Source organism: Primulina tabacum, chromosome 3 (assembly GCF_025594145.1).
Source record: "Primulina tabacum isolate GXHZ01 chromosome 3, ASM2559414v2, whole genome shotgun sequence".
In the NCBI taxonomy this organism is placed as follows: domain Eukaryota; kingdom Viridiplantae; phylum Streptophyta; class Magnoliopsida; order Lamiales; family Gesneriaceae; genus Primulina; species Primulina tabacum.
Window position 1 is genome coordinate 5,985,084 of NC_134552.1, and position 22,069 is coordinate 6,007,152.

Sequence of the window (22,069 nt, forward strand, 5' to 3'; positions counted from 1 at the left end):
GCACTCCTCAATTTTCGCCTACGATCCGAGAAAAAACACGATCAAACCTTTATCCGTCTGAATGTAATTCATATCTCCTTCGTCTAGTCGAGAAGGGACAAAGCTTAAGGAACCGAGTTTGCTTACTAAAGATTTTGTCGTTGATTGCACGAGTTAGCAAAGGGTGTTAGTTATTTATTTTTATTTTTTTATAATGTTATATATGTTCATGCTAAGGATGAAAATGTGTTGGATATGAGTTGGGTTCACTATGTCTCATGTCTTGACTTGTAAAAATTTGGAATGCCTCCTATCTGTTTCAACCTGTTAAAACTTAGATCGATATTCGATCTCGGATCTAAATTATAACAAGTTGGACCTCTCAGATGTTTATATTTATATTATATTTAGTGATATAATTTTATCTAATACAATCTTAACAAAAAAAATAAAGGAAAATAGTTCGAGTTGAAGCTCAGATCATGATACGATCCTAACATCAAATATAAAAAAGTAATTATCCTGCTGAAGTGAAGTAGTCAATTGACCCCCTCACATGGCAACTAGCCGATGTCGCCGCCCCAACCCTAACGTCATCGATGGCACACAGGATTTGGGGTTCTCTTTTGCCAAAAATTTGAAAAACTTGCGAATGAATACAATAAGCCCATAGATAAAGGAAACACAAGATGCCAAACTCCTAAACAGTGCCCACTTTCTCCCTTTTCCCAATACTTTTTTTCTTCCACCCCATGTACTTCCCCCCTATTGTGTTTTCTTCCTAACTCTTCTCTTGATATTCTTTCTTCTCCGTTTTGGTTGCAAAATTGCTTTCTCGGGACCATAGGATTGTGATTTTCGTTGTATTTGTGTATATGCGAGGTGGGTTCTGAGTTGTCAAGATTGGATTGGGTTTTGTCGATTGGAAAGGAAGACATGCCTGTGGAGGTGAGAGAAGGGATGGAGTATTCATTTGCAATGGAATACGACGGCCCGCCGATAACCCGTGAGCTGCCGCGGGCGGTACCCATCAATGTGGACAGGATCCCGGTGGCTGCCGTCGTTTCGCCGCTTCCATACTCAGATAAGTTGTTGTTGCCCATTGTTCAACCTATATCAGCAGCTGATTTTAACAAGAAATTATCCAAGGATTTTAGATTGAGCTCCTCCACTGAGTTATTGACCGTTTCCCCGACTTCAGTTATTGCGTTTGAGCCACGGAACAATGAGGTTAGTGAGGGCTCTTACAGTAAAGAATTAGGGTTAGAGTCTGATGCTACTGTGTCGCCGATCTCTGTTAATAATGTATTTGAAGATGCTGAACTTGTCAATTGTCGGGATAGTGGTGATTGTGCTTTGTCCGGGGATTTTAGTGATTTGGAGTGTCGTAATACTGATTTTGGAGCCAATGAATTGATTGAGCAGGGGTATTCATCTGCTAGTCGAGATAATTCCTCCGAGTTGATGGGTGTAGTTGGAAGTTCAGGCGCATTAGGTGCTTCAGATAGGTTTGAGAAATCCACTGAGTTTTCTGGGAGCTTTCTTGATGTTAGGGTGCCTAATGGTTTTAACGAGAGCTTAGATTTGAATGGGTATAATCGACTGGATTGGGCATCAAATGACTCGGTCTTGAGTGTGGATTATCCATCTTCTAGAGTGTCTTCTCGTAAATTTGGAGATGGGAATAATGAATGTTGCTCTGATCTGAGACAAGACCATTTAGTGACATTTATCGAGCCAGATGATGGAAATGCTAATGAGTTCAGCAATTCTGGACCTGAGGTGGTTAGAGAAAAGAAAGAACCTGCTATTAAGGTGAAGAAAGGAGCATGTTACCGGTGCTTAAAAGGAAATAGATTTACGGAAAAGGAAGTATGTATCGTTTGTGATGCGAAGTATTGCATTAATTGTGTTCTTAGGGCAATGGGCTCCATGCCGGAGGGTAGAAAGTGTGTGGGTTGCATTGGATTCCCCATTTACGAATCAAAAAGAGGCAATTTGGGAAAGTGCTCAAGAATGCTCAAGCGATTGCTTAATGATCTGGAGGTTCGGCAAATCATGAAGGCCGAAAAATTGTGTGATGTGAATCAATTACCCCCAGAGTATATTTCTGTGAACGGCCGTCCCCTTTATCACGAGGAGCTGATCGCATTACAAAGCTGCTCCAATCCACCTAAGAAGCTGAAACCAGGAAAATATTGGTACGACAAAGAATCGGGTCTTTGGGGAAAGGTGAATGCGATTGAATTCTATATTTTAGATTTTTTTGCCTTTTATTTTAGTAGCCACCGTTAAGTTGATGAACTTCTGACCTTGTCAGGAAGGAAAGAAGCCTTCACAAATAATTAGCCCTCATCTGAATGTTGGGGGTTCAATTAAGGCAGATGCTAGCAATGGGGATACACAAATCTATATTAATGGTCGGGAGATTACTAACGTGGAGCTGCGGATGTTGAAGGTTGTCTTTTGGGTTCATCCACCAAATATTTGATTTCTATTTGCATGACATAATTTATTGATTTTTTTCATGGTTTGGAATAATGTAGTTAGCAGGAGTTCAGTGTGCTGGAAATCCACATTTTTGGGTGAATGAAGATGGTTCATACCAAGAGGAGGGACAAAAAAACACCAAAGGTTATATATGGCGCAAGGTTCGATTTCTATCAAATCTTTTGTTTTTCCTTCTTGATCCTTATGTGATAACCAAATTAGAAGGAACTTTTATGCCACCTGCCTCTAAAATCTGGCGTCATTTTTTATTACTTTTCCTTCTTGTTGCTACTGTTCAGGCTGGAACAAAGCTGCTTTGTGCTGTACTTTCTCTCCCAGTTCCTGCAAAAGCATCCCATCCTAGTGGAGAGCAAGTAACTACTGTGAGTAGTCGAGCATTCCCAGACCATCTTGGGCATGAAGCAGTTCAGAAACTTCTTTTGATTGGATATAGTGGATCTGGGACAAGTACCATACTTAAACAGGTTACTCTTAACATTTTTCCCAAATATTTTTGGGTTTAAATTCTCATGAATTGACTTTAGATTGTCTAAATTATTCAGAGGGTGTGCTTCGTTTTGTTGAATCTACCTCACGTGCTGTTCTTGTGGAGTAATATCATCATTGTTGTAGTTACTGTACTTTGCAACATTTTTTCTGATCATATTACTAATTGGTAAACGATGTCTCAAACCTTGTCCACTTTTGATCTCTCTCAGTTAGGGTGAAAACGAGTCGAAGTCGACATAGTTGTCAAAGGCGAGCGCCTCTCGCTGCGCCACCAGGCGCTTTCCCCAGGCGCAACGATTTACAAAGGCGAAGGGCTCTCGGGCGCGCCTTAGGCGCGCCTGAGATTGCCTTTTTTTTTTAAATTCAGTAACTGAGAAGTTGCATTTTGAAAATACAACTTCTCTGTTTTTTTTTTAATATTAACTTAAAATGTAAAAGGCCCAACCCAACCTTGAACAATTCACGAAGGATGAATGTATTTTAAAATTTTTGCGGCTTCATTCGAAAAGAAGAAACAGGTTGGCGCAGAAGCGTTTGAATGATCTAGTCTTCATTAAATATAACAGGGCATTGAAACGTCGATATGATTTGCGCGACAAAATTGATCCTATTTCATTGGATGATATCGATGATAGCAATGAATGGTTGATGGGAGGATTGGACAATGAAGAAAATAATCTAGTCTTTGGGGATGATGATTTGACATGGGGTGATGTAGACCGAAATGATTCGATAGAAGAAGATGAACTTGATTTGGATGATTGAAGAATTTTAATCGTGTTACTTATTATTATGAACTTATTAATTATTTGTTGTTTTGTGTGACATTGTGACTTAATTATTTCATATTTTAATATATTATTCTAAGATAAATATATTTTTTAAAAAAATAAAAAATGTGCGCCTTGCTTCGGTAAGAGGCGCGCCTCGCTTCGGTAAGGCGCGCGCCTCGCCTTGCGCCTCAGGCTCCAGAGCCCCTGTGCACCTCGGTGCGCCTTGCGCCCTTGACAACTATGGAAGTCGACCTACTCGTGAGCAGCTCGACTCGAGCTCGGTCAAAGCTCGAGTTCGAGTAGCTCGAGCTCAAGTATTTTATGAGTCTGCTCGAGTAGCTCGCGAGTTTGCGGATTTATATGTATATATATTTTTAAAATATATATTTAAATTTAATCATATATATTTATATATTTATAATTTTATTTATTTAAATATATATATTCCTTGCTCTCTTATTTTACAATGATACTAGCACTTGTTAGTATTGTTAAAAATTGCTGTTATTACTTCCTAAAAAAATTGTTGTATTAGGCTAAAATTCTTTACAAAGACGTGCCATTTTCGGAGGATGAGCAAGATCAGATTAAATCGGTGATTCAGAGCAATGTTTTTAGTTATATTGGCATACTCCTTGATGCCCGTGAGCGCTTTGAAGAAGAGAGTTTACATGAATTGAGGAAAAATCAGTCTTCTGATGGTTCAACTATTTCTGGTAAAAGTTTATTTAAATATCTTACTGATTAAACTGATTCTTGTCTGTTGTTTTTTATTCGTTTCTTCACTTTTTTCACGTCTGGAAGTCTTTTATCAGTTTATCTTTACATATTTTATGCCATAAATGTTTTTAGATTTTTTCTTTGTTTTCTATTTCGAGCGGAAGCTTTTGAAGGCTGTGATCCACTACTTGTTTCACGTTTGATTTTATTGCAGGGCATGTTGATGACAAATATGAAAAGATTCCATATGCCATTTGCCCACGGTTGAAGGCATTTTCCGATTGGCTCCTTAAAACCATGGCATCTGGTACATTGGAAGCAATATTCCCTGCTGCTAGTCGAGAATATGCACCATTGGTTGAGGAACTCTGGAATAATGCTGCTTTCCAGTTAACTTACAAGCGGAGAAGTGAATTAGAAACTCTCCCCAGTATTGCGAGTTATTTTTTAGAGCAGGTAAGATGATGAGCTTTACCAAATGTTTTAACATGAACGAGACAAATCTTTTGTAGGATATCTATGCTTTTGTGTGAATTATAGATGCCATTTGAACAAGTTCACTGTATAGCAGAAGGAATGTGTTGCCTGTTTGGCAACATGTACATTTTTTGACACGGGTCAATGCATAAGGTTTGATTGTTGGCTGACTTCTTTGTTGAAGTTGATTGTTTATGTGCTGTGTTATTTATGTTGCTCTGTTTCTTCAGGCTTTTGAAATATTGCAACCGGATTATAAACCTTCTGATGTCGACATACTTTATGCCGAACGTGTTACTTCATCCAATGGGCTTTCGTGTGTAGACTTCTCTTTTCCCGAGTCGTCAAACGATGATTCAGAAACAGGAGGCCTATCTGATTCCTTGCTCAGGTAGTCTAATAAAAACTTGTTTATCCGGTGCATATTTTGGTCGATGAACACATTGGAAAAATATGCAGTTATCATTATTATACATCCAAATTCCCGGATTCATTGTTTCTTGATCACTGTAAAGCGTAAACTTGAAGCTGTGTGGCCTTTTGCATTTTTCTAACATTTTTATCCTTTCCTAATTGGCATTCAGATTTCAGCTGATCAGACTACAGGCAAAAGGATACGGAGAAAATTGCAAATGGCTTCAAATGTTTGAAGACGTCCGAATTGTAATTTTCTGCGTGTCTCTAAATGACTATGATCTGTTTGAAATGGATGGTGAAGGAAAGTCGGCAAACAAAATGATGTCAAGCAAGAAGTTTTTTGAGAGCATGGTTACTCATCCAACCTTTGATCAGATAGACTTCCTTCTCCTTTTAAACAAGTTCGACCTGTTCGAGGAAAAGATAGAACAAGTCCCTTTGAGTAAATGTGATTGGTTCGATGATTTTCAACCTGTAATGAGCCGTAATCGCTCCAGCAGCAACAATCCAAATCACCCAACAGTGGGGCAATTGGCTTTTCATTATATTGCCGTAAAGTTCAAAAGGCTCTTCTCATCTCTCACTGGTCGAAAATTGTATGTATCACAAGTGAAAGGCGTAGAGCCTACCAGTGTAGATTGTGCACTTAAATATGCAAAGGAGATCCTTAACTGGGATGAAGAGAGATACAACTTGGGCCTGAGCGAGTACTCGATTTATAGCATGGAGACGAGTTCCTCTCATTGAATCAAGCAAGATTAACCTTTTTCTTGCCAGTGTACATTTGTTTTATCTGAATCAGCACTGCACGTTGAAGTTTAATGTTGATCACAGTTTGTGTAATCAAGAACCAGTACATATGTTTGATTCTTGTACTATGGGATTCGGTGCTTATTTTCAGTGAAAATTCAAGAGAGAATGGAAAATTATTGTAATTTTGTTTCACCAGGTATCATATTTTGTTTTTTCGACTCGAAAGTTTGCATTCCTATGAAATTCTTAATGTGTTCAAAACTCCATGGACTGGATGTAGGAACCTGGTTTTTTCAGACTCAGTTAAAATGTTTTAGTTCCAATATTTCAATTTACATGTTGAAACTATGCAGTAATTCTTAATTATACTTGGTAAATTGTAGTTAATAATTATGATAATAATAACAACAAAGTCAAAACTTCAATACACTAATTTTATAATACAACTCAGCAATGAATTATGATAATAACAACAAAGTCAAAACTTCAATACACTAAATTTATTAACACAACTCAGCGATGAATTATGTTTGTGTCATCGATTGCAAGCTCTCACGGAAACATCAAAAGTAAAAAAATTATTCATATGAAAAAATGAAATGAAAAACAAAATACAACAATCATTGTAATAGAATGCAAATCCTCTTTCGACTCCTGTGAATAGTTCCTCCTAATGCAAAAATTCTACAGATAGCATTTAAATAATCATATCCCGTGTCACATTTTACGTGGCAAACAAAAATTATTAATGTACCTCAATAATAATTATTACTAATGCATATAATATTTTTAATAATTCATTTAATTTATATTTAAATGAAAATCAAAATATAATTATAAGAAATAGTGAAAGACTACAATGTAATTTTGATATATAAATTAAAAAATAAAAGAATAAAAAAATAACTTGAGTAAGAATTGAACCAACCTGGATTTAACCTTCTATTGAATACAATAATTAGGATTTAACCTGGATATAAATTTCGAAAGATGTGCATAAATTTTTTTTGTGGCTTACAAATAAGCAGCAAATGATGCGTAAAAGTATAGTAGAACCAAGCAAAACAAGATGATTTTTACAGAAACACAATTCGCCTACGCTAACAACTCTTTCTGAAGGCTCACTATTATACGAAACCATACAAATTTCCAAATCCAAGCAAATAAAAAACAAGAACCGACAAATCCACCCGTGTGTGCTCATGATAAAAAGCAAAGCATTTCTCTGTTTTCTGCTCGTGGCAGCGGAGGCGAAAGGGACAAACATGTTAGTGTCGACTCCAGTTTAAATTTCTCCCTCTTCTGCAACGGTTGGAAGGACGACACCCTCTTTAACAAAAGCTGGATCAAGAAATTTGACAACAAAAGCCCACAACTTATAGACATCATCAAAATTGGTCAAGAAACCAAGTGAAGCAGTGACAACCTCGACTCTGATGAATCCGCTCTTACCATCATGCCTCCCATTTTCCATTGGCTTGCAGAGGGTCATACCATTCAGGCTCAGAGACCCTCGATGTTTGGGAGTGTCTAGAATCCGTATGTGACTGAGTATTCCAACACCTAATGAAATACCGTGTGACTCGGCCAGTTTTTGAACAACTTCGGGATTAACCAGACCCCTGTTTCTGTCTCTAACGTTAAAAGCAACAGCGGCCCCTCTTTCATATTTTATTTTTGGGCCGTAGATATGAACAAGTGGTGCACCATCCTCTCCATTCATATTAGGCAGTCTTAGCTGCAGTAACGATGTTGCAAGCCAATTTATCAAGAAACGTAGCCTAGAAGTGGTCTTGTTTAGCCCCAACATGTTTATGTGATCAAGATACCTGCAAGTTATCTCTGGCTGGCTTCTTTCTGATTCTTGCCCATCATATTCCCCATCGCTGATATAGTCATCATCATCCAGACTCGTTGCATATGATTCACCAGGCTCAAGAATCTGGCCAAGACGAGCACGGTGGTTGTCTTCTGTGCCAAAGGATACCCTTCTCCCTTTGCTTCCGGGTTGCTCAGTCTCTTCTATACCCAAAAATCTTCCACCAGCAAATCTACTTCTTTCTCTCCTTTCTAGCAATCTAAATTCACCTTCCGTTTCTCTTCTTATCGCACTATCCTTTGCTTCAACACATATCTCAGAAGATCGGCCATTCCGAGTGCCCTGATTTTTGGAGATAGCTGACACATTTTTGAAACTCGAGCCCATGTTGGTTTCTTGTTCTATTGCTTGAAGGCGTTGATTATCTGGAGACCTATATTCTCTTGAAGCAGGGGGCATCTCTATAAACTGTTCTTCAGGTATCTCCTTGACGTGATCTAACTCTTGAGACACTGAACGAATGGTAGCATCGAAAGACAACACACAAGCATCATCATCATGCACCAAGTTCAGTTCATCATACATAGGGCTGTTTAATAGTTTTGAGGTTTTTGGAGATGCCAGGTTATTATTCTTCCTGGTAAAAAACCAAGCTGGTGGTAGCGGAGACAAGGTTTTCTGTTTGTTCGAATGACCCGCATAATCAGAACCTAGAGGACTTTGACCCAAATCTATCCACAATGAGTTATCAGATGATTCGTCTTCGCTAATAACCGGGCTTTTCATAACCTCCCCAACAGAGAAACTTTCGCTTTCTTCAAAAATGGTACTCACCTCATCCTTGTCAGAGCTGTAATCATGCTCCATCTCACTCTCAAAAATGTCCCTCACCTGATCGGAAGTATAAGCCCCAGAAAAAGCAGGCAATTGCATTCCAGGACAAGTTTGAGAGCCCACTTCGCCATTCCCACTCGATTCTTCATCTTCACCAAATCCAGGGAAATTATCCATTGAATCACTCAAGTACATAGGAAAGAGAGGGTTAATTTTCACAATACCAGAACCTGTGTGACCAGACTGATTTTGAAGGCTTGACATCACAGATTTCTTAATTAAAAGGCACCCAAATCCAGTTGGGTCATACCCAAACACCCTGTAGAACGACGTGATAATGAAATCCGGCCGGAACAAAGACAATCCAAGAGAATCCATATCCTTCGGGCCTAATGCCCCTGCATCAAGCAAAACATGCCAATTGTTCTGTTGTGCCAGAGCCATCCACTGATACGAGTACTTCGCACCAGTGACTCGAGATTGAACTGGGAAAACGAAAAGACCAGTGGCCAAATCTTTCTTTCTCCTCTTTTTGTTAGAAATCTGCTTCCTTAGATCAGTTGAGCAGAGTTTAAGCGTGGGCCATTTAAACCACGCGCTCTGAACCTTGGCGCCTTTCTCTCTAGCACTTTGAGCCATCCAATCTAATGATTGGCTCTCGTGATCAAACATGGTCAGCAGCCTCTTGTTTGTGTGAAAAGGGTACGATTCAGCTAGCAATTTAAAGGCCAATCCTCGGCTCTCAGTAAAAACTAGACCATATTCACTCTCAGGTATGTTCAAATAATCCATTATTTTGATCTTTATATCATGTTCTATGGTGCCTCTCTCAGCTCCCCCATACAAAGCATGATTGCTCAAATTGGCGGTAATCTCAGATAAGATAAACGTAGATGATTCCCAACAATGGACAGTTTGCAAGAATGAAAGCAATCCAAATCCACAGTAATCTAGGCATACCTTCGATCCGGCACCAGAGAGATGTGAATAATCGTCCAACCTCAGCCGATCGATCCTCTCTGATGACTGATACTTGGGATACATCGTGAGGAATTTGGAGAATGCCTCATTAAGCTGTGGGATCGAGTCCCCTGCCTCGAATGTGCGCTCCGCAGCAAGGGCAGTGGCTCGGAGGAATTCTTTCTGGGCGTTTAACCTAGCCAAGGATCGTGATCTTCCCAAGTTATCAGCGGGGTTAGCCGCCAAAGATTCAGCCTCCATATCTTGAGACTTCACAAGAGAACCATCTTCAGATGCTTCTTCAAGAGCCTCCCTCAGCTTGTGCTCCTGCAATTTCCTGAAAACCGATGGATTCGCCTTGATTTCATGGTTCGAAGTGTCAGAATCGTCTGTTCTTCTGCTCTTCTTGTCCAAGATGAAAGCAGCACAGTGTGATATTGGCTTCCATAGTGAGAGATGCATTAAAGCTTTTTTAATTTCTTCCTTCGACAGATGACAAATGAGAGAAAACTAGCAATCTCAGAGCAACAAAAGGGAAGAGACGTGTTTTTGTATCAAGGTTTCAGCCCATTTATCAGCAAACCATTGTAAAGGTCTCAGTTTTGAACCACATCCCAAAAGGCAAAAGGAATCAAATCCAGCCAAAGAAAAGCTTCCTCCAGAATAAAACTTTGCTTTAAACAATCAAAATCTTCTATCTTAAGGAGGGAAAGAGAGGAGAAATCCCTTTTAGGCCAACATTCAAACACAAAGACCAGAGATTAGGGTGAAAATTCCAATTCTAATCGTAACTCAAAGAAAGGGGAAAAGTAAATTCTGGGCCAGATCAAGAAAGCCCAAGATTTGAACATTGCCCAAGTAACAAAAGAAAAGGGGAAGGTATAGTTCCGTTGAGGACAACAAGTAGAACATTGCCCAAGTAACAGAGAATAAAATGGGTGAACTCCGCAGATTCCGCCAGAAGATTTCGGGATTCAAAGTCTTGACTTCAAACTTCAAAGTATTGTTTTGTAAGTACAAAATTCAATTGATTACAATGTAATATTCTTCAAAAGTAATATTTTTTTATTGATAACCCAAATAAGAGATCCGTCTCACAAAATACGACGCGTGAGACCGTCTCACACAAGTTTTTGCGTTAATAAATTTGGTCATATATCATGAATTTTGTCATCTATCTAGTTAGATATTATTGGCTAAATTGGTTATTTATCTATTGAAATTTGAAGTTTAGTATGTGCTTATTTATTCTTAAGTAATAAATTCGTTAATATTTATAAGGAATATGATTTCGAACCTCATTCTTGAATTATTTTCAATTTGTCTCCTTTGTTTCAAGATTCTTGTAAAAAAAGGAAATAATAATAATAATAATAATAATACTGACAGCCACCAAATTTTTCGTATATTGCAACGTTAATTGTCAAAACAAACAAATCATATTACTGGCTGGCTGCACATGGCCATCTTAACCAAAAGATGTTTTTTTTAAAAGAGTTTACGCATTTAATTTATGTATAATTTTATAAATATTAACACATTATTATCCATGTATACTATATTCATCGTAAAAAAAAGAGCAGAAAAATTAATTTATGAAAAATTTAGTAAATATGTCTGTTGTGCCTAAAATATAATCCAAGAAGCCCACTTTGAAGCCCATGAGCAGTAGCCCAACAAAGGAAAACCCAGGAGAATAGCGGTTGGCCCAGGGAAAAGCACGATGCACCATTATACGACATGAAAATCGTGGGGAGATCGTGGAATGTGGTTGAAACTCCCCCGTGGAAGTTGACAAAAACAGAAGGAATAATCAGAAAAAGAAAGACCAACAAAATCAATTCACAAAAATCTACAGCATAATTTCTGCATAATTTCATCAATTCTATATTCATTCATTTCGATTTCCAGTAGTCAAGTATTTGAATTTTATGTATTCCTCCGACTTTCTTGTAAGAATGTTGATCAAATTTCATAACAACACATTTAAGCTTGATGTTATTTATGGATTTCCTGTATAATTTCTTTATTTCCCTAGTTTATGCGTTTTAGTTTGGAGCCATTTCGAAGGAATTATAACTAACGGTCGAATCGAGATTCGCAACGCTTGGTAAACGAAGTCAGATTATTTCACAAATTTGGCACGAACACGTGCCTGGCACGCCCGCAAATTTTCGTGACAAACAAGTTGGCACGCCCAGTGGGACACAATGCCTCCAAAGCGTACTGAGAGGAGTGAAGGAATTCCTCCATCACTGGGGAAAGGTCATCGCTCACAAGAAGAGTTTCAGGAAACTGATGCAGAAGGAAGAACGGTTGAAAGGCTCGTACACCAGTTCGAGGAAGAGACTATGAAGGAAGGAATTGTTGTTTCTGGTGGTGATGGGTCTTCGCCGAACTTCATGTTGGCCATGGAGAAAAATATCCGCAGCGATCTCAAAGAAATGACTCAAACTTTCGCTACTGTCATGATGGAATTTGTGGCAGAAATGAAGGAATGGAGAAAGTCTGCAAAAGGCGAAGTGGTTATACCAGAGAGTGATAAACTTCAAGATAATGACGTCAAGCTGCTGAAAGATCAAGACCAAGGATCAGGAGTTTCTCAGGCAGGTGAAAGTCGCCGCTTGGGGGAAGCACGAATTCCTGAATCTGCCAGGGAAGGGAGATACACTCCTCCGCACAAAAGGGATGAGGAGTTGGGGTTGAAATTCCAAAACTGCAGCAACAGTAAACAAATGGCTGGTAACATGTTCTCTGTGATGTCTCCTAACTTACATCCAGGGATGTACGTTGATGGGGGAATGCGTGGATATTCAGCGCCAGGTTTGGGGAATAACACTCGGGGGGCAATCTATCCTCATCACCAGTTAAGACAAACTCCAACGTTGGATTTTGAGATGGTACGTGATATGATTCAAGAGTTGTATGGCCCAGGAGTGAGGCCAATCAACCGACCAGAATTCCATAAACCGTATCCTGATGTTGTGGATCGTGACAACCCTTATCCAAAAGGATACCGCATTCCAGACTTCACGTTATATTCCGGGGAAGACGGTCAATCCAGCGTGGAACATGTGGCCAGGTTTACAATTCAGTGTGGGGAATTGGCAAATTTGGAGAACTTTTCTAATTACAAGTTACGTTTGTTCCTCAATTCCCTGACCAGTACTGCTTTCACATGGTATGCAACACTACCTCAAAACTCTATTATGACTTGGCACGATATGGAACGTCAATTCCATACACAATTCTTCCGGAGAGTACCTGAGATTAGTATAGCGGAATTGTCAAGGGTGGTCCAAAAACCGGGGGAATCTGCCATTGATTTCATTTGTAAGTTCAAGAAGGTGAGAAGCAGATGCCGAGTTTTCCTCCCTGAATCAGAATACGTGAAGATGGCACAGCGAGGACTCGATTTTGAACTTAGAAAGAAGTTCCAAGGGATGGAATTCCGTGATTTTTATGAACTTGCGGCCGAAGTGTCAGAGTATGAGGAATTGTTACGAGAAGAGAGTCATAAAAGAAAGTCTACAGTGGGCTCTTATTTCCAGGAAGTGGAGGAAGTTGCACTGGCAGAAGTAGCAAATTCCGGATCACGCACTGTCCCTTTATTGAAGCGCAAGAGTGAAGAACTTTCCAAGAAAAATATTCCTCCAGTGCAAACTCCTTATACTTTCGATGCATCTAAGACGGAGGAAATCTTCGATCACTTAGTGAAGAATAAGTTCATAACACTCCCCCCCAGATCACAAGCTACCCACGAAGGAGGAGTTGAAAGGAAGATATTACTGTAAGTATCACAATTCCTTCAACTATAATACTAATGCTTGTTGGGCGTTCAAGAATGTCTTGCAGGAAAGAATCAACAAGGGAGTCCTGAAATTTCCCGAGAAAAAAGAAGCGATGATAGTGGATGAAGATCCTTTTCCCCCGGTAGCCAATGTGAACATGGGCAGTACTGACTTGCGTTTCTTGATCAATGAGAGGAGAAGGAATGGGTACGGGGACAGGTCCATCAAACCAAGATTTACCATAAAGAAGTGTTGGGTGCCTCGAAAAATGATATTTGAGGTCAAGGAGAAGAAGACAGAAGCTGTTCATGAAAAAGACCACTATTACAGTGGAGGCGGTCTGCATTATACTGGGAGGAATATGAGGTATGACAGGGAATCCATGGCCAAAAGGCCAGGGAACCAGTACCTCAGAAGGGGCCCACATCCTTGGTCGATGAATGGCGAGAGGAGAGCTGACCGACAGTTATTTCAGAAGACAAGACAGAGGCCATCCTTTCTGGATACTGATAAAAAATATGATAGGAAGTCCCGCTTTGTTGTTCCTCCTAGAGCAATCCCCGATGGCATATGGAAGCGGGTAGAACATCCAAAGTTCCCAAAACCTCTTTCTAGGACCCAAAAACGACGTTTGTTGAGAGAAAAAGCTGTTGAACGCAGGTCTGGGGTGGAGGAGTCATTTAAAGAGAAGAAAAAATTTGGGAGGAAGGCTACTGAAGATAATGAGAAAGAAGATGATGACTTGTTATCAGAGTAAGACAGTGAACCAGTCAAGAGGGCTACTTTCAAGGTGGGACAGATTCTCGTTTCATTTGAGTGTGCCACTGGCTCGTTAATGCTGCCAGAGGAATTTAAGCGCAAAAGGGTGTTTGAGTCTGATGTATCCACTGGAAACAAAAGTATTACGAAATCCATTCAGGCTGACATTTTGAATGATTGCGTTGGTGTTATTGTGGATGAAGAGAAAAGAGTGTTGATGAAGCGACCTACCAGTGAGATGACTAAACATATCAAACCACTCCATATTATAGCACATGTTAACGGAAAGCCGTTGTCTAGGGTACTGATAGATAATGGGTCAGCTGTGAATATTCTACTCTACAGAATCCTTCAGAAGTTGGGGAAGAATGTGGAATACTTGATTCCTACAGAAGTATTTGTGGCAGCTTGTACCGGAGAATCCACCAAAACCTTGAGAGTTTTACCGGCAAATGTCACTGTAGGGTCTCGATCCTCTCTGTCAACCTTTTTCGTTGTCAATTCCAGTGTTAGCTTCCATACTTTGTTAGGGAGGGATTGGATTCACACCAATCATTGTGTGTCATCCTCCATGCACCAGTTATTGTTAATGTATAAGGAAGTTGAGGTTGAAGTGGTACAGGCTGATTCACAGCCGTATCAATATAATTCCAATGTCGTGGAAGCTAGATATTATGATGGAGCTTTTGGTCTAATTATGTTTCGTAACTACAGGGTGTATGGGCAATCAGGAGCAGTATACATGGACATTCAAAAAGTTAATGAAGCAGTTGAGAAGGTGCTCAAACCTACTGCCATGGTCTCTCCTAGACCCATGGTCCGACCTATTATCGAGGAGGTCGATGACTAAGTTCACTAAAGAAGAGATGGAAGTCGCTGCAACTTCCGAGTGGAAAGACAAATGCAGCAGCTGGTGAACGAAGAGTTGTGGGATATCGATGGAGCTAAAGTAATATTTGAGGAGGAATGTGGAGGTAGTGAGGAAGACAATTTACATATGGAGGATTTAATCTTAGCTCTGGCTCAGATGAAAGATCGACAGCCGAAGACAGGTGGTTCATAAAGATGAAAAAGATGGGAAGTATTGTACAAAGTAGGCTGGATGGCCACTTTGGTTAATTTTGTCATATTGGCCTATAAGAAGTTTATGTAAATATGTGAGGAATATGCTTTTAAACCATTCTTTGCTGAAGTTGTTTGTAAATAATGATGGAGCATCTGTGAATAAATAAAAATAATTGCTCATGGAATCCGCTGTAGTTGATAAATTTTGGGGAGGAATATTTGTTGTGTTAGTTGGTCAAATTGATGACAAAATGAATTTCGTTCAGTGCATGTCATGGAACATTGGGGAGCATTATTTGAAAAATGTTGTTCAACTGTTGGTTGGTAACAAACAGAGTTGACCCGCAATGTTTGCGTCAATGTTGAAGAAAACAGGCTTTTGGCCGTTTTTTTTAGTTTTTAGAAAAATTTTGGCAGAGTTTTCTTTATAAATGTGATATGCCAAAATTGTAAACACCTGCAAATATATCCCAAGCAACATATACAAGAACAACAATGCATTTTACCAACAAAGTTTGGCTTTCGAGCCACTTTCTCAACTCTACACATCAGAAAAAACACTTGCCAAATCATGGTAAATAAGTGTAAAAACATACACCTACTGTCCTTAGCCTACATATTTTATTTCCTCTCGATGTGTCTGACACTCCTCCATACATATATGCTCAGCCGGTTGCAGAGATATTCATCAAAGCTTGGTAATTTTCTTTTTGATAGGCCAGCGACACTACCACGAGGAATTTTCATCTCTATTGGTCTTTAAGATATTTTCTTGTATTGGCCTTTGAGATAAATTCTCGATTTCTCCAACTATGTTCCTGCGAAATAAATGGGACCAAGTGATGAATAACGGAGTGTTGATCAGCAAACTATGAATGCTCAAATAATAGTGCAACATAACAGCAAGGAAGAAGAGCATCTACTAAGCAGGATGGAAGATGACCAAGTGAATGACAGTTGGATGATTTATACATACCTCATTTACATCTTCTGAAATCCATCAGACTCTGCCATCTCAATCAAAGCTAATTTATACAGTGCTAGCTAATGATCTGGGCAAAAGAAGAGCAACTCCTGTGGTTGTGTTCTCAATATGAAGATTACAGAAGTTGCGCTAGCCATAGGCCAAGCTCTGAATATGCACAGCAAGGTAGCCCCTTTGTTGAAGTGCAACACCCATTGTTACTTATCAAAAATTCATTCAGACATATTCACAAATATCTTGCGTGCAGCATGAAATGTGGCATATTCTACAATATTTTTGTGATGGAGGATTGAGAAAGATGGTTAAATATACCTACCTTGAGAAGGTGTGGTTTGATGTAAAGGAGATTGATGATGTCAACTTTCATAAACTTGGATGGCATCACAAAGTCGATGGAGCGGCAATTTCTTCGAGAAAAGTGATGGGCACCGATGAAGGTTTGGGGGAAGTGAGAAAGAAAGGGATGAAGGGTTTAAGGAAGGTGAGAGGAATTAGGGATTCAGGGAATGCACACTTGGATTTAGCCCGATGGAAGAAAAACATGTGTCTCGGTCAATTCATATTCAAGTCCACAGAACCATTCTTTTCTTAACGATATGATTTCTACGTAGTGTATGAATAGCTAGTTTGGCCCATTGGGCCGAATTAGTGGAATTACCAAATAGCCAAAGTTGGGCCAAAATTGGCCAAATTGGCCAATGGCCCAAATTGGCTAGGGGGCAATTGTTGTGCCTAAAATATAATCCAAGAAGCCCACTTTGAAGCCCATGAGCAGTAGCCCAACAAAGGAAAACCCAGGAGAATAGCGGTTGGCCCAGGGAAAAGCACGATGCACCATTATACGACGTGGAAATCGTGGGGAGATCGTAGAATGTGGCTGAAACTCCCCCGTGGAAGGTGACAAAAGCAGAAGGAATAATCAGAAAAAGAAAGACCGACAAAATCAATTCACAAAAATCTACAGCATAATTTCATCAATTCTATGTTCATTCATTTCGATTTCCAGTAGTCAAGTATTTGAATTTTATGTATTCATCCGACTTTCTTGTAAGAATGTTGATCAAATTTCATAACAACACATTTAAGTTTGATGTTGTTTATGGATTTCCTGTATAATTTCTTTATTTCCCCAGTTTATGTGTTTTAGTTTGGAGCCATTTCGAAGGAATTATAACTAACGGTCGAATCAAGATTCGCAACGCTTGGTAAACGAAGTCAGATTATTTCACAAATTTGGCACGAACACGTGCCTGGCACGCCCGCAAATTTTCGTGACAAACAATGTCGACAAAAATGTATTTATTCGTTGTTACTTTAATGTATATTTTAGGGAAATAAAATTAGATAAATTCCAACAAGAATGAAATAAAATTATATACAAACATATTCACATATTCACATATTCATATGTTTATACTAATAATAAAATTATATAAAAACATATGCATATATCCCCCCCCTTCCCCCCCGGAAAATTGATAATACTGAAACTAACTCAAAACACATTCCAAAAACTGTCCATGTATGCAACGAAAGAAAATCATCATGTAATTAACATCATTATATTTAAGGGATTTAATTGATCAAGTAATTTCTAATTTTGTTTTAATGTAATTTAATTTAATAATATTTGTTTTTCACCAATTATTTGACGTTAAGATTGAAACTTAGACCTAACTAAACCCCAAAAGCTAGCTCAAGGGAAGATGATTGTCCAAAACATATGTACAACTCACACGTATTTTATCCAACTGATGTGGGACAACTAACACACCACTCACGTCCACGAATGAATATCTGGAGCGTGAAGTTTACAAATGACTCAATTATGGACAGAACAGGTGACCCAACTATGGTCAATCTAACACATAACGGTAGAACCTGAAATCTGATTGTTGGAGATTTAATAAAATAAATCTATAAATCATGTGATTAACTCGACGTGGCTTTCTCCATATCATTGAACAAAATGATCACTCGATGACGCAACTGAGTCCATCTTATTCTATTTTTATATTAGGTAGATAACAAACTTCAACTCTTAAATAATATCGACGTTCTTTAAAAAAAAACATATAAATGATTATTGTTTTACTAAAAGTTACAATAAATTAATTTATGTTTCAGCGAAACAAAACTTATGTACTTTTTTGAAATCATTACGAATAAATTTAAATATTTTTAATTTACTCGTATACAATCCATTCTTCGCAATTAAGAAAAGGGTCATCATAGTATTTCACAAAGTCCTGATTTTCTACTTTATTACATCTTCAAAATTGGAGAAACCATGCATATTTATTCCAATGATTAATGGGAAAGGCTTTTGGGATGCTTTTATCTTTTGCTTGATGGTTTGTCTTTTATAATGGAAGTAGACATTAGGAAATTACATGTGTATAAATAAACACGCCCCTTCTCTCTTTATATTTTTATGTTTTTCCTTTATCACTAAGGGCACCCGTATTAGTGAGTGTTATAATACCCACCACCTTATCAAAAATCGTGGAGTCCATATGCCACATACACATTACATTAACACATCTATTCTTCCACATTCATTTTAACATTCACACTCATTATTTGTAGGTCCCGCTGTCCACTCATTCATATTATTCTTATTTTACATTAAATAAATTCAATTTTAAATTTTTTAAGAAATTTAAATTATTATTTTATATTAATAATAATTTTTGTTATATATATATAACAACGTTTAGCGACGGTTTTGAAGCAAATAGCGACGGTTTTTTCAAAGCCGTCGTTAAATGTCCAATTTTCATAAATAATTCAAAACACGTGGGGCCCGCATGCCATCAAATCGGCGACGGTTTCTATAAAGCCATCGCTAATAGCGACGGTTTTTAAGTGTGCAATTTTTTAAGAAAAATAAATTGACACATGGGCGTTCATACAGATGAACGCCCCACACCCTCTCTCATGTGAGTGGGCGTTATAACGCCAACTAACGCCCACTCACATTGGAGAGTGGGTGTTAGAGGGGTGTTATACAATGTGGGTGCCCTAAGCCAAGAAATCTTTCACTCGACATTTTATAGCATAGCACGACTCATTAAGAGCATCTCCAAACCTACTTTATTTTAATATGAAACGTTAAAATAGTGCAGAATTTCTCTCCAACAGAGGCTGTACTATTTTGGCATTTTTGGCGCAGCCCCCTTCTCTACGCCACATTGGCGCAATTGGGCGCAGAGGATAGCTTCGCGCCAATTTGGCGTAGAGCAATTTAATTTTTTTATTACATTTTTTAATTATATTTTGGTTTTTAATTATTATTATAAATATTTATTAATCGAATTTTAGATAATAATTTATTTTATTTTATTAGAGTTGGGGTTGGGATAGAAACTGATTTTCCATTATAATAATTAATTCGTATTACATGTAATTTAATTAATATATAATAATTACTTAAATATAATGATAATTATAATATTAATATTGTTAAATTTATATTGCTATGTTAAACATAATAATTTATATAAAATAAAAGGAATATTCTCATAATATATTTTTAGTGTAAGATTTGAAGTAAATGGTTGGAGATAGACGTTGTATTTGAGGTAGAAATCACACTATTTTAGTGCATAATTTACATCAAAATAATTTCTGTATTGAAAATAGCCTAAGCATATCCTTCATATTATCTTTATGGTTGGCATTTTAAAAATACCTCCTCATATTTTTTTTTTCAATTTGATTACCAAATGCGAATATGCCAAAACGATCCGATTATCATTTTATCTTTTTTACACATTTCACATCAATCAAAAGTAAAATGATTGAGATGGGCCTTTGTTATATATTTTGGGGCTCATAAAAACTTATTGGGCTTAGATTCGTAGTCTTTCTCCATTCACCACAAAAGCCCAATTCTTCTCGTTCTCATTACGGACCATTGTCAAAGCCCACAGCGAGTAGGGACCTATTGCATTTTTTGGTGTAAAACAAAGAGCAGAATTATAAAATATTTTTTTGGCTTTCCTTGTTCCTTCAAATCTTCGAATCTATGCTAAAATTTTAAGATCGTGGATCATCTTCCGCGATTTATCTTCATCGAGGGACGATTCCATCAAAGATCGTATCTTGATTTCTCATGTCCTTGAAAATATCGGTATGCTAGTTTCAAAGGCTTGGTTCATTTCATGCAATCTTTTTGTTATCCAGCAAATTAAAGATGGAGTGTTTGGTATACAAATATTTCCTGAATACATACCTGATGCAGCTAAAATAAATGAGTCACGTAGACTGTGCACACAAGATCCGTCTGATTAGTAAACTGATATATTTGTCCCGTAAATGAGCTCACCTGGCTGGTAAACGGATCCACGTAAACAATACACAGTTAATTTGCGGGCGTCATCTACGCCACGAACACTCGTCAAGTGGGCGTCGGGAGGGTTCCCGACATAGACACTCCGACGCTCAAGTCAGTAAGCAGTTCAAAGAAAACTAAAAGAACAAGTGAAATTTTATAAAAACGAGAGCATACCTTGAATTGTCTGGAAACTCCTCTATTTATAGATTTTTAAGAGAATCTAATGACTTGGACTTCTACAAGCATAATCAATATTTTAGACCTCAATAGCGCTAAATCCAATTGATTTTATTAACCCAACAAATAATTGGTCTAATACCCAACAATACCCTTAATTTTTGTAAAAAAAAATTTTATTTTAAAATAGAAACCGTATACTTAGGACACCTAATAGGTATGTACAACCAGAATAGAACGAAAAACACACACAAGGTGTGCTTTGTATTGCAGAGTGAGGCAGAAGTGCTCTAAAGACTATCAATTTTGTCTTTTTGGACGGAGTGAACAGTTCCATATCTTTTTATTATTATGGTATATTTTCAAATTTAAAAATAATTGGTCGTTTGTCATTAATAGATATTTAATTTCTAGTAGGTGCAAGTTGGATGAGATCGTGTACTAGGTAGGTCCACTCACTCATTTATATATTTTGTCCAAATTCCACATAAAATCTTGATTTGTAATGGAGGGGGAAATCAAAGAAGTAAGGACGCTAGACAGAGGTGAGAACGGCCCAGCGTCAAATCTTGATTTTATTACTTGTATTGCAATCACGAGGACAAATTATCGCCTGTTTGACGTTTGGGTCATCGGATGCTGCTTAACTTCCACATCGCTCTCAATTCGGAGTAAAATCTATTCTATATCGATCGGTAATTTGGTATGATCTAAAGTAAAGTTACAATTTTAAGAGACGAGTCAATCCTACCAATTTTAATTATATGTGATCGTCTCACACAAGTTTTTGTCCAAATTTAATATTATATTTAGTAATACACAATCAAATAAAAATTTAGATAAAATTTTAACATTGATAATAATGATCAGTTCTGGTAAATTTACTAGTTAGAACTTGAAAATTAGGTCTCCATTTTCTCCATATAACTTCCCCATCATGATTTCTCACTCAAGAATCACCGTGAAAAGCTCTGTGACCGAATTTTTTGTTTGCAGTGTTTTGTATTTGGAATAATTATGATAAATAATTGATAGAAAAAAAGATATTGATGATTTGTATTGGTAAAGTGTGTGGATCGAATAGGCGTGGGGTGGTGGTGGGGAGACATAGGAACGAGGAATCCGGCAAGGAAATTAGGGTACGGAAAGATGGCCTGAAAACGACGGGTCCCGCTCTTAGGGAAGCAACCCAATTATTGCACCCCCCACGCCATTCCGACA

General features: G+C 38.0%; 2 protein-coding genes across 2 annotated transcripts; one reads left to right on the top strand and one right to left on the bottom strand.

Moving 5' to 3' along the window:
• The first annotated feature begins 524 nt into the window (after nucleotides 1-524).
• Nucleotides 525-6,311, top strand: LOC142539634 (extra-large guanine nucleotide-binding protein 1-like). The gene is made up of 8 exons (XM_075645213.1): nucleotides 525-2,211; nucleotides 2,300-2,437; nucleotides 2,526-2,630; nucleotides 2,769-2,954; nucleotides 4,288-4,468; nucleotides 4,687-4,928; nucleotides 5,180-5,340; nucleotides 5,534-6,311. Exons 1-8 carry the CDS (start codon nucleotides 916-918, stop codon nucleotides 6,111-6,113), a joined length of 2,889 nt encoding a protein of 962 aa, XP_075501328.1. The 5' UTR covers nucleotides 525-915; the 3' UTR covers nucleotides 6,114-6,311.
• An 848-nt stretch (nucleotides 6,312-7,159) lies between these two features.
• LOC142539635 (uncharacterized) lies at nucleotides 7,160-10,725 on the bottom strand. The gene has a single exon (XM_075645214.1). It carries the CDS (start codon nucleotides 10,192-10,194, stop codon nucleotides 7,405-7,407), a length of 2,790 nt encoding a protein of 929 aa, XP_075501329.1. The 5' UTR covers nucleotides 10,195-10,725; the 3' UTR covers nucleotides 7,160-7,404.
• Nucleotides 10,726-22,069: the final 11,344 nt, after the last annotated feature.

Coding starts and splice junctions, on each gene's coding strand:
- LOC142539635 (XM_075645214.1), bottom strand. CDS start 10,194: ATGCATCTCTCACTATGGAAGCCAATATCACACTGTGCTGCTTTCATC.
- LOC142539634 (XM_075645213.1), top strand. CDS start 916: ATGCCTGTGGAGGTGAGAGAAGGGATGGAGTATTCATTTGCAATGGAA. Junction 2,955..4,287: donor CAAGTACCATACTTAAACAG/GTTACTCTTAAC, acceptor TTGTTGTATTAG/GCTAAAATTCTTTACAAAGA. Junction 4,929..5,179: donor CGAGTTATTTTTTAGAGCAG/GTAAGATGATGA, acceptor CTGTTTCTTCAG/GCTTTTGAAATATTGCAACC.